The 18,048-nt window shown below is 45.5% G+C and overlaps 1 protein-coding gene across 1 annotated transcript in view; it reads right to left on the reverse strand.

Moving 5' to 3' along the window:
• Nucleotides 1–18,048, reverse strand: part of ARHGAP26 (Rho GTPase activating protein 26) — a 343,672-nt gene that overhangs the window by 13,388 nt on the left and 312,236 nt on the right. The window contains exons 21-22 of the mRNA XM_014597613.3: nt 17,667–17,777; nt 7,041–7,132 (exon numbers count right to left, since the gene is read on the reverse strand). Coding sequence (XP_014453099.1) covers nt 7,041–7,132; nt 17,667–17,777 — 203 coding nt within the window. The remainder of the gene's footprint in view (nt 1–7,040; nt 7,133–17,666; nt 17,778–18,048) is intronic.

Genomic DNA, 18,048 nt, shown 5'->3' on the forward strand with positions numbered 1-18,048 from the left:
CATATTTTATTGCATACACTAAAAAACAAACCAGCTGCTGGAAATTGTAGTGCACATTATCTGCAAGAAATATGGCAAGAGCAAGCTCTGTTGCTTATGGGTGAAACAAAAAGTATCATCTAAAGTGATCTACAGGGACAATGTGCAGGATCAGCTCTCTAGCTGTTGCTACTGAGTTACTTACTATAAGGAAAGATCTTTCCCCCCCCCCCATTCTGCCTTTAAAAACAAGGTGTGTAAAGATGTGCTGTATGCAAGAAAATATAGTACTTTACATAAAACAAGACTTTAAACTTCCCCAAAACCTGAGTTAAAATATTTGTTAAGCTTAAGCACATATGGCTAACTCAACTGTCTTGTGACTCTGCACTTCCTTGTTTAGGCCTAAACTAGTCTCCATAAGAAAAAATACCAGCGTTATCTCCAGCAAGGAGCCCAAAACTCTGCAGTATCATTCCAGCTATCTGAGACGTTTGCAGTAGTTCTGGTAGGAGCCTAGAGTATTTTATTTTTTCCCTCCACATATGGGCAATGGAACAGAGTCTAGAGAAAGCACTTATTTCATAAACAAGGGCTTTATGCCGATGCAGCAGAGAAATACTCCAAACTCTGACCACAGTAAATTCTCAGATTATGACAATAAATCAACATTTCAGAGTTATCCAAATTTCCTAGTCTGTAAAGACCTCAGATTTCTGCAGAATCTTTCCAGTGACCTGGTTTCTAGGTTGAATTCCAGAAGGAAAATGGGCCAACAAAAAATAAAAAACCCTGCCTACATAAGAACATCAAAAGTGCTCTACACCCTCACACCCACACTATTCCCCAAACTTTCCCACATCAGCATTTTTTTTATCTGCAGCTAACCTCTAAAATCCCCCCTCTCGCCACACATGCACAGTTCCCTCTGGTTAAAAGGCATGTGCTCCAATCTCAAGCTACCCACTAAACTCCCTCCTTAATCTTTAAGCCCTGATACCCAACTACCCCTTCCAAATGCCAACAGAGACAACTCTGTACCAACCAATACCTCCCATTGCCTATGCACAACACAATTCAAGTAGATGCCTGATACAGAAAAGTATTTACTGGGATGCATGAGGGAAGAGAAAAAGAAGAAAAATATCCTATGTTCTTGCAATCCATACATCCCCCATCTAAGACATGTCCTTTGTTTTTTGGAAGGCAGAACAAGGAAAAAAAGATTTTTTCAGAGTTATGGCTGGAACCCTACCTGCTGCTGAAGACTGGTTTTCATGGTTGGATCTATGATTTTGAAAAGAGCTAAAAAAAGTCTTCAAGGATTTTACACAGACGACTGACCCTAAGCAGCTAAAAGATGGCAAAATTGCCAGAAGAAAGGTTAGCTTGATTAGTGGAACACCAAAACTATTAAAAAGGAGATACAATTGTTACCACTTTTGAGTAAAAAGCAATGAGCCATTAAGTTAACAGATTCCTTCAGCTGCCTGAATGGAAATGCTACTACTGTTGTGAGCAAGAATCGAAGGTGGAGCAAGAATCAAAGCAGGGTATTTCTATTATAGGTAGAAAATCAGTTTCCCAACATAAGACATGCATCCCAATTTGGAAGGAGAACTGATACTTGGGAAAAGAGTGTGGGTGGTGTGCAAGTAAATAAGGTACTGGGTGGCCCAGAAGTGTTCGGCATAAAGTGACTCACTGGAGAATCTTCTTACTCCCAACAGCGATTCCATCTTGTCCTCGAGGCATGAAATGCAGTGCTATCACTTTGAAAGCAAAGTGACCCTCCCAACCCCACCCATAATGCTGCATTAACAGATATTTAGATAAAGAATTGATTCTTTGGGCCAGAGCACCCATAACGCTAGACATCACAGCAGCTTGGAGACAACAGCTATGTGATTTCAAGAACTGGAATGATTATTTTCCATGAGATGGGGAAGAGGGATGAATTTACTTCAGGCCATTCTGAAAAATGATTTAAAATAGCCTAGGATTCCAGCAGACTTGGAATGGAAAATAACTTTATTTCTGCTTATATGTCCAGCATTTTGCTTGAATAAGAAATGTTAACATTCTGATTGTTGAGAGAGGAGCAAAGTGATGCACTTAGAGATAGGAGGTGCTTAGGTTTGTCTACAAGGTCTTCTCTTATAGAATTTTTTTTTCAGAGATGTTCAAGGTAGAATATTTATTTATTCTGTGCTCAGTCACGATTGCTGCTATCAGTTCACAACAATCTAAAACAAGGAGTCAGCAACCTATGACCCATGGGCTGGATCTGGCCCACAGAGCCATTTGATCCAGCCCATGGACATGGGAGGGCAGGGGGCTGGGTTGGTGGTGGTTGTCGCTCTGAGGATAACCAGTGGGAGTGGTGCTTTCCCTGTGAGGCTGTGGGAAGAAGCAGCCATGGCAGCTGGGTCCTAGCACCTCCCTGTCTGCCTACCCACCTCTGACCCAAACTGGGTTATTCTGGCCTGCAGCCTAAAAGGTTGTCCACCACTGATCTAAAAGAAGGTAGGTAGCTACTGAAGTCAGCTAGACACTTTGACCAGACAAGCCAGTAAGTTTTGTGGGGGTGTTCCTTTTGCTGACAGTGTGCATCCTCCAGTCTGCTTACTAGTAGGTTCTGTATGGAAATGATGGAGTCCGAATAAAATTAATGTGCATGAGAGACAAGACTGATCCAAAATGTAAGTTCAAACATTCTCACGTTTTGGGAGTGTTCAGATTGGAACTGGAGCTTTATGGCTCAAGTCCAGCTCCATGCTACATCTACAGATAAATGTTTGCATGCACTAATGACTTAAGATGACACAAGGCCAGAGAGTGTAAACTAGCTCTAAGGATCACTCATAATTTTATTCTACTCCAGGTCCTATGTTAAAGATTTTCCCTTTTGGAGTCCAGCTCTTTTCCCCACGCTTGGCTTTCCTTCTCATCCAGTCTTCAGGCTTTTATCTAATCAGAGACCAGTAGTCAACTTGAGAAAAAATGCACTTGCCAGGAGTCCCAAAAGGGGAGCACCATCCTGAGAGCGTCAATTTTTGAGCTGAATAAAACTGAAAACAGTATTACTTTTCAGCAGCAACACAACTCTCTCTCTTAAGAAGACATCAAAGAAACACCCAGAGAATGTGACTGAGAGCATATAACATATGGCAAGAATGGCCTCTCAGGGTCTGAACCTAGAGATGTTACACTCAGCAAAAGACAGTGTGTGTGTGTGTGTGTGTGTGTGTGTGCACATGTATGTGTGTGTGCACGCACACATGTAAGTGCAGTCTTCAAATTCCAGATCTCAATAAATGGCTCAAGAAAATGCTTCTTTGAGTCACATGAGCTCCACAAACTGTTCTTCAATTTCTTTAAAAAATAGACTAATGTTCCTTAGATAAATTCCTGTCCAATATATCAGAATATACCACTATGGTATGAAATTAGGGTACAAACTGAATATAACTTTTCCACAGTTTAAAAACTACAGCAGCTGGCAAAAGCAATCAGGACAGCTTTTAAATTAATTGCTTCATTTCGGTGGGCTTTCCCTTTAAAATGAGACTCAGAATTTATGGCTGACATTTTCAAAGGCATGTGTTTAAAAGTAAGGAATTAGGGCTCATTTTCCTACAACTCTAGCTGAAGACAAGGAAATCAGGCCCTAAATCTTTATAAACTATGTTAAGTGCCTACACAGAGGTACATCACTTCCAGAACTCATGTTTAAATGTCAGGTTTTAATAAAATTATTGGCCACGTTTTCTAATTTGTGTCACTGGTGCTTACAGATTAGTGGTTCTGCTTCCATAACAGGTCTCCCCAACTCCACCCTTCAGGACTTCATTCACATGGAGCTGGAAACTCTCTCTCATTTAAGTACAATGATAAGGGCAGAAAGGCTGCAAACTCTATGGAAGTCAAATGTGATTCTCAAGTGGAGCATCTATTCTAAAAACTTAAATTTACACCCTGAACATAACACTATTTACTATTTTATTACCTGACTGATCAAACTAGCATTCCCAGTTAGATTAATTTGCTGATGCTTATACACTGCTTTAATGCAAGCACTACAGAGCGCCAGTTAAAGCTAGTCCAAACTATGCATCTTTCACCAATGTTTCTTTTAATTAGAAACCATTTTTATCAATATTAGGTTTTATAAATTCTCTAAGCAATAATAAATTTTAGACACTGTCTACTAGATTGTATCGCTTCTACATTTCTTCCCTCTAGCTACTACAAAATTATGTTACATGATTAGGGAATTCTGCACAAGTTCTCTATTGAATAATCTATCAGTTTTTATCTAGCAAACAGTATTTTCCAATCAATCTTGCTCGTAGTTAGCAGTCCTGTTTTCTAAAATGCACAGAGAGGAGGGAATGTTTATTTAAGAAGACATCCATGAGATGCCCAGAAAGAGAAATCTCCCTTACTGATAGATAATTGACTTCCTCTTCTTATCAGATCCTCCTAGGAAAAATGTATATGGTAACTGCTTCCAAAATGACAACAACATACTAAATTAAAGGCAAAGCTCTTCTGGAAATTGATAAGTCTTTTCCATGCAATGCAGTTACATCCAAGACAGTACTGAAAGCTTCCATTAGACAAAACATCTATTTTTCTTGGTGTAGAAAAGTCCAGGTTTTTTAATAACAAGACCAATAAATTAACTAATTTCACTCTATCTATTACAACCCCAACTTCCAATGTGTAGGAGAAAAAGGACACACATTACAGCCTAGAATAAAACACTTGTTTCCCCTTTTCATTTGATAAATGAACCATTACGGCAGTTCTAGTACAATGTTCAGAAGCTAATCTATCTAATTTAGAAAGCTGTTCAGGGATACTACCCTATGAGGCAAGTACCAAGTAAAGCGTTGATCAACTGGTTCACAAACTTTTGCAGCTTTTGTAGCTGGAGTTGATTGTTTTGAGCTTCCTCCTTATAAAGGGGGTTTAATTATGCAGCCCCAAATCCAAAGAATGAATAGAATGGGGCAACAAAGCAATAAAATCAGACATGGGGCAGTGCACTTGGATACATACACCCATACACAGAGTACAGCATTCAGAAATGTGCTTAACTCAGTACCCTGGCAAGTACCTTTTACCAGCCAATGTAATTTTATCTGGAGAACTGGGGCACATGTTTTCCAGGAACTATTATAATTGCCAAGAACCAGCAGGAACAGCTGGCAGCTGTTGCAGAAGGAAAACAACCCAACTGAGGAGCAGGATGGGTCTTCAGAGTGAGAGAAGACCCACTAGCTTGGTTCTCGTTGGTTCACAATGGTGTATCACGGCACTGAGGCAAATGTTGTGGCCACACTTAGCTGTTTTCTAGAACTGAATATACAGGTACAAACTCCATATTCCTAAACACAGCCCTTACTGACCTGAAAAGGTCTGCAACCCTTTCATCTAATGCTGTGCTTTCTCCTATCATGCCTGCCAAGCCACAGCTTTATCATTCCCCTAAACCAGTCAAATTCATCTGGCCCTCTGGGCCAAAATCGGGCCCACAGACTCTCCCTTTCCCCCTCCCACACACTGGATCCAGTGCCCCCAGTGTCTGCTCTGGCCAGCCTAGGATGCATACCACCATTCCAGCTGATCCAGGGTGAGCACTGCATGCAGTAGAGGTCCTGGACCAGCTGGAGCAGGGGCCATGTATGGTGCAGTCCTGGACCAGCAGAGTAGACACTGGACCTGACATGCAGAGAACCCACAGATCCCTTCATCCTCATGGCAGATCCAGTGCCCTATCCGGTCAGTGCAGGACTGCACTACTCATGGTACCTGCTCCAGCACCTGTGCTGCATGCACCACCCACCCTGGGCTGGCTGGAATGAACACGTGCAGTGCACATCCTGGAATGGCTAGGGCAGACATCATGTGTGATGCAGTCTCCATGGGCACTGGATCTAGCAAGCAGGGAGGGGGCATCCCAGACTGGCCCTGCACAGGTGCCACATGTAGCACAGGCCCTAGAATAGGTGCCACATGAGATGCATGCCCTAGCCTTGCACACGAGGTCAGTCCAGTGCCTGTCACATGTGGCATGTGGGTCAACTGGAGATCCAGAGCCAGCATCAGGGAGCCAGAGGTTGTGCTTTCACAGGTCGGCCCTAGCCACAACTTGACACCCCCGCCCTAGACAAAGACCATCAAAAGGGAATTTATTTGGAAATCATCAGTATTCTGCCTTAATTGGACAAAGCTGGTGTTGAAGAGACAACTGACTTTCCTGTCTTAAGAGTTGAGTCTGCAGCCTGCACTTCTCTGCTAACTACAGCCCTTTCAGAGAGATGTTACTGAGTACCGTAAAATACTTCCTTCCAGTCTGTGTCCCAATGAAGAACTGCAGACTTGAGACACAAAGGACCCTCCCAATCAGGGGTGTGTGATGGACTTAATATCTGTGTCCAAGTAATTCTGTGTGCATCTTTCACAGCATTTTTAGTGTCATTTATGAAAAATGGATTTTGGGATCTGTTGCCTCCTACCTATCTCCACACTCACATTTACACAAACTGATTCTACCCCCCGATGGAGACTAATCATGTACAGTAACTTGTTCCTCTTTGGCGTGCCAAACTCAACCCTCTGGTGCTCATCAAAGGCAATATGGATGGTCTGTTATAATGAATGCTCCATGATGGCAGGATCTCAGCTTCTCCGGCATCATTCTCCTGATGCTTCCTCTCTGCTGCATTCTGCACTTGCTCTAATCCGTGCCTATGAAACAAATCCCCTTCTCTCAAAGCACTCAGTTCTGATGAGTGCCAAGTACCTTCTGCAAGATGCTGAGCTTCCATGACTCCCAACAACGCATTCAAGCTCTGCTTAGGATCAACTTTTGAGCCTGTTTCTCAAAGATACTGAGCACTGCAATTCAGATAAGTTATGGAGATACAGCAAACTTATCCTTAAAAACATCTCTGCAAGCCCCATTTTCTCTGTAATTTTTAAGTCTCTCTCCCTCTGTGAAGCATTTTGTATTACGTGATATACTCAATGTTTGGGAAGTTGAGACTTACCGTTATCGAATATGGTGCCTGCTTTGAAGGAGAGCTCTGAGTCGTGTTCTGCTTTGCAAGCATACAAGGCTCTGGCTTTCCGGAATGGCGAGCTGTAAAAATAAAGAATTTATTCAGCATAAAAGGAAAATGTCTATAAAAATATATTTATAACACAATTTCCCTCCCGGTCTCTTGAGAAGCATATTGATGAAGCTGCCAGATGGCAGGGCTCTGGGGGAAAAGGTTGCAGTGGTCAGGGGAAAAAAATGAGAAATATTTCAGATGAAGCTGAACTCTCTCAGAAATCGTGACTGCCTTCAGAGGCACACTGCACCATACTGGAAACGTCAATGTGAGTGCAACCGTGGCATTCAGGATCAGAACATCTATTAGGTTGCCCAACACACTGAGCAACACTAAATCAGAGGTCACTGGAAAGAGAATTAAATGAGGGCTGAGCAAGCTGGGAATATTTTGTGACTCACTGAGGAGAAATGTCTAAATAAATGCCCACTTCCTACTTGAGGCAGGCGGGTGACTTGATTAACCTTTCCCTGACTCGGTATATTAGCTGGTTTGATTTGTTTCCAGTATCTGCCAAACAGGTGACTCTTAAAAAGCTCATTTTCCAGCTGCATCTTTCCATGCCCATGGAAGAAATTCAGGCCTGCAGAGAAAGCACTTCAAAACAGAAAGAATAAGTATTAATATTAATAAAGTATTAATAAAGCATTAATAAATTTGTCGGCCTCTTTAGAACCTGCCATTTGAAGTTACCAAAGACTGTTACAAGTGTTAACGTCACAATGGCCTCCCGAAGGAAGATAAGTATTACCTACCTCACACAGTAGGGTAAACTAAGGCAAGGAGTTAAACAGCAAACCACTTCATAAACTGAAGTGCATCAGGTTTCTAGTCCACTGGGGACATATTAACCCTTCCTTTCACTTCTACTCCAAGTTTGAACAAGACTAGTAAAACAACAGTCCTGGTGCAACAGTCCAGTTCCTGCCTTTGGGGCAGGGGGCTGGACTCCATGAACTCCCAAGGTCCCTTCCAGCCCTAACATCTATGAAATCTATGAAACCAGGGGAAACTTGAATTCACTATTGTATTTTAAACTGTTATGTTGCACATACTGAGCTTTGGAAATAAAGACCCTGAGAGATCCCTCCCATTTCATGCAAGAAGCCATGTTCTGATGCTACCTGCTAATGAGAAGCTCACCAGAAAACAGAGAAGTCTCTTGCCTGAATTAGGAAGAATGGAAGACAGGAAGCTTGTAAAGCCACGTGGTCAGATGTGGGAAAACGTATGTCTTACTGATTTCTTTTCTGGCCAGTCTGGGACATTAGGTTGTGCCAGATCCCTGCCAGTCTGGGACATTAGGTTATGCTTCTTCTCATCCAAATACTGTACCAGGGAGTGCTATAACTTATCAATGAAGCCTTGAGAGTTTGCTCTTCGAGACAGTCAGCCTTCCAGTGAGCGGACGTGGAAGATGCCATGAGACCTGCATCTGGGATGTCAACTTGTGGCTTCGGGAATGGTGTCTCACGGCGGGCTTCCTGGACCACAACCCATACTTTAGAACAAGAGACGTGCTCGGGTGGGATGGGCTTCACCTCTCCCCCGAAGGTAAGCGTGTTCTCTTTCAGGTTGGCTGATCTCCTCCAGCGGCCTTTAAACTAGGCTCACTGGGGGAGGGGGAGGAAGAGGACCAAGGGAGCCACAGAACACCGATCCAAGAGACACCCACAAGTACAGCCCAGCCAAGACAGGTGACGAGCACAAGAAATACCCAGGTAAGAGACCGGGGCCCGGATAGTCCTGGGATTGGGGGGGAGGTGCATACAACCTCAGGAGGCCTTAAATGCCTCTACAGTAGTGCTCGTAGTATGGGAAACAAGCAGGAGGAACTTGCCTTCCTGCTAGCTAACACAAACCCAGACATAGTGGGGCTGACTGAAACTTGGTGGGATCCTATGCACGACTGGGCAGTAAACGTCAAGGGCTACAGGCTGTACAGGAGGGATAGGACAGGGAGGAAAAGTGGGGGTGTGGCGCTCTACATCAAAGAGCAATACACATCCTCAGCAAATAGCACTGGGCCAGAGGAGGGGCAGACTGAGGTGCTCTGGGTCAGAATACAAGGGGTTTGGGGGAAAAGGGACCTAATGGTGGGGGTCTACTACAGACCACCCAACCAGGGAGCAGAGCTGGACCGGGAATTCTCAGGTCAGCTCACAATGGCAGAAGTCAAGGGATGTGGTCATCATGGGTGACCTAAACTACCTGGACATCTGCTGGGAAGAGCAGTCAGCCAGGTCTGACCACTCACGTAGGTTCCTAGCTGAGTTACAAGACCTCCATCTAACCCAGGAGGTGCAGAGTCCCACTGGGGAAATACCGTGTTAGACCTGGTCCTGGCCACGGGCGATGATCTGGTGAGGGGACTGTGGGTGCTCGACCATCTGGGCAATAGCGATCATCGCCTGCTGGAATTTACCATCCAGCACAGGGTGTCAAAGGCTTGCAGCAAGGCAGCAGCCCTGGACTTCAGGAGGGCAGATTTCAATGAGGTAAGGAGACTAGTTGGGGAGGCAATGGGGTCCCAGAGGGGAGGGGAGTTGGGAATCCAAGAAAAGTGGTCGTTCCTTAAGGAGATGATCCTCCAAGCCCAAAGGTGACATCCCCATGCGGATCAAAGGGGGCAAAAGTGCTCAAAAGCCCCCCTGGCTCACCAAAAGCATCCAGGAATGTCTCAAAGCCAAAAAGGAGGTGTACACCCAATGGAAGGGAGGGGCCATCACCAGGGAGGACTATACCTCCATTGCTCGAGATTGTAGGGAGGCTGTTAGGAAGGCTAAGGCAGAGATGGAACTGGGACTAGCGACCCGGATCAAAGATAACAAGAAATCCTTTTTTAAATATATAGAGGGTAAAAAGAAGGTACCAAGTAATGTGGGGCCTCTGCAAGATGTGCTTGGTAATCTGATGGTAGCACCAGATGACAAAGCTAATCTCTTTAACAGATTCTTTGCTTCCATTTTTGTGAGCAGGGACAGGGACATCCCCTGCACTGGGATCCCGGATGGCCCCAAGGGAGGCGCAGGGTCAGTGAGGACCTAGTCAGGGAATATCTGGAGGGACTAGATGTGTTCAAATCAGCAGGTCCTGACGATCTCCACCCCAGAGTGCTCAGGGAATTGGCAGAGGTCATTGCAGGACCCCTGGCACAGCTTTACGAGCACTCGTGGTGCTCTGGCAAGGTGCCAGAGGACTGGAAAAGGGCCAATGTGGTCCCCATTTTCAAAAAAGGGAGGAAAGAGGACCCAGGAAACTATAGGCCCGTTAGTCTTACCTCGGTCCTGGGGAAGCTCTTTGAGAAAATTATCCAGGACACCTACACAGTCAAATGGGTCACTAGTTGGCTGGAGGGCCACACCCAGGGAGTGGTGGTAGATGGGTCTTATTCGACCTGGAGGGATGTGGGCAGTGGGGTCCTCCAGGGCTTGGTCCTCGGGCCCGCACTGTTCAACATCTTCATCAGCGACTTGGACAAGGGGGTAAAAAGCACTTTGTTCAAATTTGCAGACGATACTAAGATGTGGGGAGAAGTAGGCACACTAGAAGAGAGGGACAGGCTGCAATCGGACCTAGACAGGTTACAGGGGTGGGTGGATGAGAACAGGATGGGTTTCAACACTGACAAGTGCCGGGTGCTTCACCTGGGGAGGAAGAACCAGCAGCACACCTAGAGGCTGGGGAACTCCCTTCTCGTCAGAGCAGAGGCAGAAAAGGATCTTGGAGTCATTATTGATGTCAAAATGAACATGGACTGACTGTGGGGACGTGGTCAGGAAGGCCAACTGTACCTTGTCATGCATCCAGAGATGCATCTCAAGCAGGTCCAAGGAGGTGATCCTCCCCCTCTATGCGACACTGGTCAGGTCGCAGTTGGGAGTACTGCATCCAGTTCTGGGCGCCGCACTTCAGGAGGGATGTGGACAACATGGAGAGGGTCCAGAGGAGGGCCACCCACATGATCAGGGTGGCCCTACGAGGCAGGCCCTACGAGGAGAGGCTACGGGACCTGAACCTCTTCAGCCTCCACAAGAGAAGGCTGAGGGGAGATCTAGTGGCCATTTACAAACTAGTACATTTACAAACTAGTAAATTTTGTTGACACAGCAAGCACTGGGAGAGTCCCTGTTCCCCCAAGCACTATCAGGAGTGACAAGAAATAACGGTCACAAGCTGGCAGAGGGTAGATTCAGACTAGACATCAGGAGGCGCTACTTCACTGTCAGGGTGGCTAGGATCTGGAACCAACTTCCAAGAGAAGTGGTGCTGGCTCCTACCCTGGGGGTCTTTAAGAGGAGGCTAGATGAACACCTTGCCGGGGTCATTTGACCCCAGTACTCTTTCCTGCCATGGCAGGGGTCGGACTTGATGATCTGCTCAGGTCCCTTCCGACCCTACAAACTGTGAAACATCTGCAAGGTACGAGCAGGGGAGATTATGCTTATAGGCAATCAACATGGGTTCATTACAGGCAGGTCCTGTCAGACCAACCTGGTTGCCTTCTACGACCAGGTCACACAAGCCTTGAATGCAGGTGTCATGGTGGATGTAGTCTTTCTGGACTTTAGGAAGGCCTTTGACACTGTCTCTCACCCCATCCTCATTAAAAATTAAGTGACTGTGGTGTCGACGACTACACAGTCAGATGGGTCACAAATTGGCTTGAGGGCCGCACCCAGAGAGTGGTGGTGGACAGGTCATTTTTCACCTGGAGGGACGTGGGAAGTGGGGTCCCCCAGGGCTCGGTCCTCGGGCCCACACTGTTCAACATCTTCATCAGCGAGTTGGACAAGGGGGTGAAATGCACCTTGTTCAAGTTTGCAGATGACGCTAAGATGTGGGGAGAAGTGGACATGCTAGAAGAGAGGGACAGGCTACAACTAGATCTGGACAGGTTACAGAGGTGGGCGGATGAGAATAGGATGGGTTTCAATACAGACAAGTGCCAGGTGTTGCACCTGGGGAGGAAGAACCAGCAGCATACCTAGAGGCTGAGGAACTCCCTTCTCATCAGTGCAGAGGCAGAAAAGGATCTTGGAGTCACTATTAATTCCAAGATGAACATGGGCCGCCAATGTGGGGACACAGTCAGGAAGGCCAACCACACCTTGTTGTGTATCCAGAGATGCATCATGAGCAGGTCCAAGGAAGTGATCCTCCCTCTCTATGTGACATTGGTCAGGCTGCAGTTGGAGTACTGCGTCCAGTTCTGGGCGCCGCAATTCAGGAGGGATATGGACAACATGGAGAGGGTCCAGAGGAGGACCACTCGCATGATCAGGGGGCAGCCGGGCAGGCCCTATGAGGAGAGGCTACGGGACCTGAACCTGTTCAGACTCCACAAAAGAAGGTGGAGAGGGGATCTGGTGGATGCCTATAAACTTGCCAAGGGGGACCAGCAGGCAATGGGAGAGTCCCTGTTCCCCAAGCACTACCAGGAGTAACAAGGAACAACGGTCATAAGTTGACTGAGAGTAGATTCAGGCTAGACATCAGGAAGCACTACTTCACTGTCAGGGCGGCTAGGATCTGGAACCAACTTTCAAGGGAAGTGGTGCTGGCTCCTACCCTGGGGGTCTTCAAAAGGAGGCTAGACTACCACCTAGCCGGGGTCATTTGACCCCAGCATCCTTTCCTGCCCATGGCAGGGGGTTAGACTTGATGATCTGCTTAGGTCCCTTCCGACCCTACCAACTATGAAACTACCAAAGATGTATGGAATCTCTACACTCGCATTCAGTAGATTAACCAGAACTCAGAAATACTTCCCAGTGAGCAGCTGTAATAATTAACTAATGTGACTCAGATTCTGGAAGCCACCACAGGTTAGTTTGATTGCCCTTCCCTCTTGCAAGCTGATGCTCTGGAGAATCTCCAGCCTTGAAAACATAACTTGTACATGACTGCCACCTGAAAAGCTAGATCTATAGCTAGGTTTGAAGAGCTGGATTGTGGAGGAAGGGTCTTTCATTTAGAATCACTCAAGATAACCGTTACCTTTTTTTTCGTAGACTCCTAGAAAGTTAGGGTTGGAGGGACATCAGGAGCAGGACTGTCCCCAAATACATCATCTCAGCCAAAGGTTTCTCTAGTCAGCTCTTAAAAACCTCCAAGGATGGAGATTCCTTTCTGGGTAACCTGTTCCAGTGCTTTACTACCCTCCTCATGAGAAAGTTATTCCTGATATCTAAACCTAAGCTTCCCTTGCTGCAACTTAAGACCATTTCTCCTTGTTCTATTCATCATTTGTCGAGAGTTGTTTCAATTCTCTGATGGAGACAAAGAGACTTCTCTTATATGCACGTCTTGGTCTTAAGAGAAATCAGTATGCATGAGACCAGAGGACACAGGACCCATATGGATGATCTATCTATTAATGGCTGTTGAACAGAAGAGTTGGATATGTTTCTTCTGGCCTCTCTAACTTAATAAATGGTGGATGCCAGGGAAGGTGTTAAATGGGGGATAGATCACTCCAGATGTATCCAATTCAATGCTCTTCCTGCATAGCATCCACTGTCGGAGACAGTAGACTGGGCTAGATGGACCATTGGTTTGACCCACTATGGCACTTCCGATATTCTTATATATAAAGGTTTGTGGATAACTTTCTTCTGTGGCACCATAGAAATCAGTGCCTGGAGTTACAGAACAGTTGAGTTCTCCGCCTATCCATCTTAACATGACCACAGACACCTACCACCCTCCAAAAGGAGCCAGGGAATTGTTCGTTGCATTCACTATAAATCCATGAGCCTCAAATAAGAAAGATATCCTTTATGTTGCCTCCTCCAAGGTCCTTAGGAATGAGACTCAGGCAAGTGTATTGTCAAAGAAATGCAAGCTACTGAGCTCAGGCTGTTATTAGTAATGCCTCTGCAAATATCCTGTGAGCAGAGGATGGGTTTAAAAGTCATGTTTTAGCATGGAGAGCAATCCACTCCATCGGTGATCCAAAAAACTTTTCAATAGCAAGGCCTGACTAGGGTATATATACAAGCATCCTGTGGTAACATCATAGCATTTACTGCCTGAAAAGATTGCAGTGATAATGGGAGCTAGAATCTCCATCCAGGATTTCATCTTCTATCAATGTCTATTAATCTAATTAGCCTCTTGACATCTACCAGCCCAGACATCCAGATCCTTTTAGCCCTGATCAGCTTTCTCCTAGCTGAACAAGCGCTATTGCCTCTGACTCCATGTTGTGTGAGCTTTCCTCTGGGATGATTTGTTATTTCTTCTTTTCTACCAGGGTAATTTCTATGGCAGATTCTATTTTCCTGTATGCAGGGTCTTCTGACAAGAATCCCATTTTGACACTCCCCCAAACCTTGGGGTCTAGGAAACTGCAGCATTGATGCAGTGATGTCTAGACGAGCATTTTTCCTTTGCGGGGTTTCTCTGAATTCTCTGGAGGACGATAACACATTCTGTTCTGCTTTTGCACGGGAGGTGTTTCTGTTTGGTTTCTGATTGCTCCTCCTGCCTCTCCCTGCCTGTATCTCAATGGTGACAAATATGCCTCAGAGAAGGAATTCCAAAAATGGTCACTCATGATCTAAGGCTGAGAGTTAACATGTCTCAGGGGATGAGCTATAACTCCAGATGTCTGCAGGTCTTCAGGGCAGTTTTCTCAATGTGATTTGTTTTTCTTTGCGTGTGCGTGTCTGGAGAAGCATCATCTCTGTCCAAGGATCCACCTCTTTTGTGGTTTGGTGTTTTCTGATCTGACATTCAGGTATACATGGAATGAGGTCTTTGGCCTTGGACATTCCTTATCCTCGGAAAGAAAGAGGCCCTAACAAGGCATCCAAACTCCAGAAATGGCCAGCAGGACCATGGCTTCCTATAGAGTCTCTGCTGTTAGGATGCCTCCAGGCCTTCATTTTTCTCTGCCTGCAGCAACAAACAAGAGAGGCAAAGGATCCCAAGAAATGCTTCCTTGATGGAGAAAAGTCCTTGAAACTTCAGTCCCCAAGGGGCAGGCCACAGGAGGCTCTGTAACTTATCACTGCTGCCCCCAATCAGTTTTTGATCCTGGGATTTCAGTCAGATAAACTACCACCTTGCTCGTACTTGCAGAAGCAGACTCTGGTATGAGTACAGGAGACAAGACCTGGAGTCTTGTGGACAAGTCTGAACTGCTTCGAGTATTTGCAGTTGTTTGTCTGACTGGGTTTACCAGCAGGGCAAGTGGCCTACGGCAAGGGACAGAGAGTGGTACCCGAGAGAGAGGTGTTTGCAAAGCAAGGTAAACAAAGAGAAGGAAACCCTGATAAATGAAGGCAACCTGCATGAAGATAATCCTCTCCATCGGTATCACAGAACCCAGGATTTCTCACTGAAGGGCCAACAAATCTGTAATCTAAACTAGCATTACATTTTGACAGTTCAGCTGCAGAGATTCTAATTCCCCAGAGGAAAAACTGACTTTTTAAGAAAATATTTAACCAAATATATTGCAAGAAAATGCGACTTGCCTTGTGTTAGTCTGCGGGGGGTGGGTTTTCCCTGCTAGTACCATTCAGCATTCAGTAGAGAAAGGAAAACAAAAGAAGCTAAACACCTTCCTCGAGAAGCCTGTGCTTCCAACACCACTCCCAACAACAACAGATAAAGATGATATGAAACTATTAATTGGCTCAAATTTGCTCAAATGGCTTAACAGGAAACTTTGCAAACCTGGTCCAATTCATAACACAAGCCCAAACCAGGAAAGTTGTGTGTGTTTTTGTGGTTTCATAGACAACTGTAGCAAAATGTCAAAGATGACACTTCCCCGGTTTTCCCTGTCCCCATATGAGGGAAGGGGCAGCAGCAATGTTAGACCACCACCGGCTAACGGGGTTCCACATCTACCGTTCCTAGGCTCTTTTAACCATTCAGGAACCAGATCGCCAGCAAAACTTTTGTGGAGGTTATCAAGTAAGGATGCTTTCAGGGGAATTACCTTGAGTTAAAGCAGCCAATTGCTTTCCTTATAAACTAAACTGCAGAATTAACTTGCTCTCTCTCGGACCTCCAGCCTCTTTCTCTGTCCTCACTGCAGCTGAATGCAGGTGGTTGCTCTCAGACCTGTGACATTTTTGTTGCTGCAATGCCCTTCAAAGCCCTGTCAGAGTTTCAAGGACATAAAAAAGCTTGGATCTTACCGATCACTCATTTTTAATTTTTGCCTGAGAGTATGGCAGAGGGCCAGGAAAGCACTCAGCAGAGTATTGCCCAGGTGCCCTTGTACAGTTTATAGACTGATGAGAGTGTCTTTCCCATGGAAAAGCAGCTGCTTGGAGGATATTACACCACTGTAGGCCTTTGCAGGCTCATGTCAAAACAAATAAATAACCCTGTTGCATAGGCAAGGGTGAGACACGGCGTTTGGGAGGTGGCAGGTAAGGAACAGCACCCACATTCGACAGTTCTCCCTGTGATGGGAGGGACATTGCATTGTAGGTCTGCTCTACTGAAAAAGCAAAGATAATTTCTGCTTAAGGTATCTGGAGGGAAACTCTTGCAGCTTTTCATTACATTGCTTTTACAATCTGCTTGGAAAAAAAAAGGAGCCTGTCTGGGGAGGCCATTTTGCAAATCATGCAGGGGAGGGAGCTTGCCACTTCTTGATAATATACTACAGCAGTGCATCTATCAACTGACCTGCTAGTGTTACCCACAAATGGGTAGTAAAGAACAAGGTGTCAGCACTACCCTACAAATCAGCAGAGCAAAGCAGGTAGGAGCTTAGAGGTTGTCTTACATAAATTATTGTAGGGGGAATGGCCAAGGAACAGGTTATGCGATGCAGGTGACAGTACTAAAAAGCTAAATCATTGCCTCATGCTCTTACAACGCCAACAAATACATCACACATTGACTTTGCACCTCTTTTTATTTCTTTTGCAGGGTGAATATTTTCTGCATATTTCCTAGCAACGCAGAACATTTCTGCTAATATACCGCACATTTCTTCACAGGAAGCTGAACAAAATCATAGCAGTAAGTTAGAGCACTCCAGGTCCCGACAGCTGCAGGAAAAGGCATACAACACATGCATTACATCTCAACCAGCCTGTTAAACTGCGAGTATAAAAATGGAAGTTTGGATTTAAAAAAAAGAAAAATCAAGCTCACCAGATTTGACAAACCTCAGTTCTGCCTTGCAACACACCTTGTGTTTCTTACCTGTGGTGCAGGATGGGCAAACTGAGACTCAGGTAAGTTAAGTGACTTGGAAAAGGTCATCCAGAGCAAGTCAATCTCATCAGTGGAAATAAGACTTAGGCATCTTGATTCTTAGATGCTTGCTCTGAACATTGGAAAATTCTCTGGTCTGAGCTGGTGCTGAGATGAACAGGAACACCTGCTAGCTAAGTAACATGTGTTAGATAACCTCAAGCTCTTCCTCTAATGGGATGTTTGAAACTTTCCTCTCCTGCTGAGTGAAGGCAGCTGCACTGGGGGAACTTGAGCACAGCACAAAGCAAAAGAAAAAAAAGGGCAAGTAAATTAAAATATGGAATAGCAGCAGCAACACAAAGCAAAACAAACTGTGCCACAGACCTGATGGGGGATGAGTCGCTGGACGTAGAGGAGGTGGGCATAGGACTTGATGGCGCAGAGAACAAGGGCCAGGACGGTGAGAGGGGTGACGTTGGGCTTGGATTCTGAGGGCTGCAAGACAGAACCAGATAACTCATCAACACACAACAGAAAGAGGCACTCAGACAACATCTAACCATGGGCCGCTGCCTGAAGAATATTCGCAGCATGAGACACAGCTATGAAATGGAGCTCTGAGACCTTGGGAAATGTTTCAAGGCAAGATCTGCATTTCGCTAGACAACAAGAGCTGGATCTTCCAATTAACCCCTGCTCCATTAGACTTTGTTGGCAAGCTTAGTGCTTTGTTGTAGTGAATGACTGTGTTCCAGGTTACAGAGGC

This window comes from Alligator mississippiensis, chromosome 9 (genome assembly GCF_030867095.1).
Source record: "Alligator mississippiensis isolate rAllMis1 chromosome 9, rAllMis1, whole genome shotgun sequence".
Taxonomy (NCBI): Eukaryota; Metazoa; Chordata; order Crocodylia; family Alligatoridae; genus Alligator; species Alligator mississippiensis.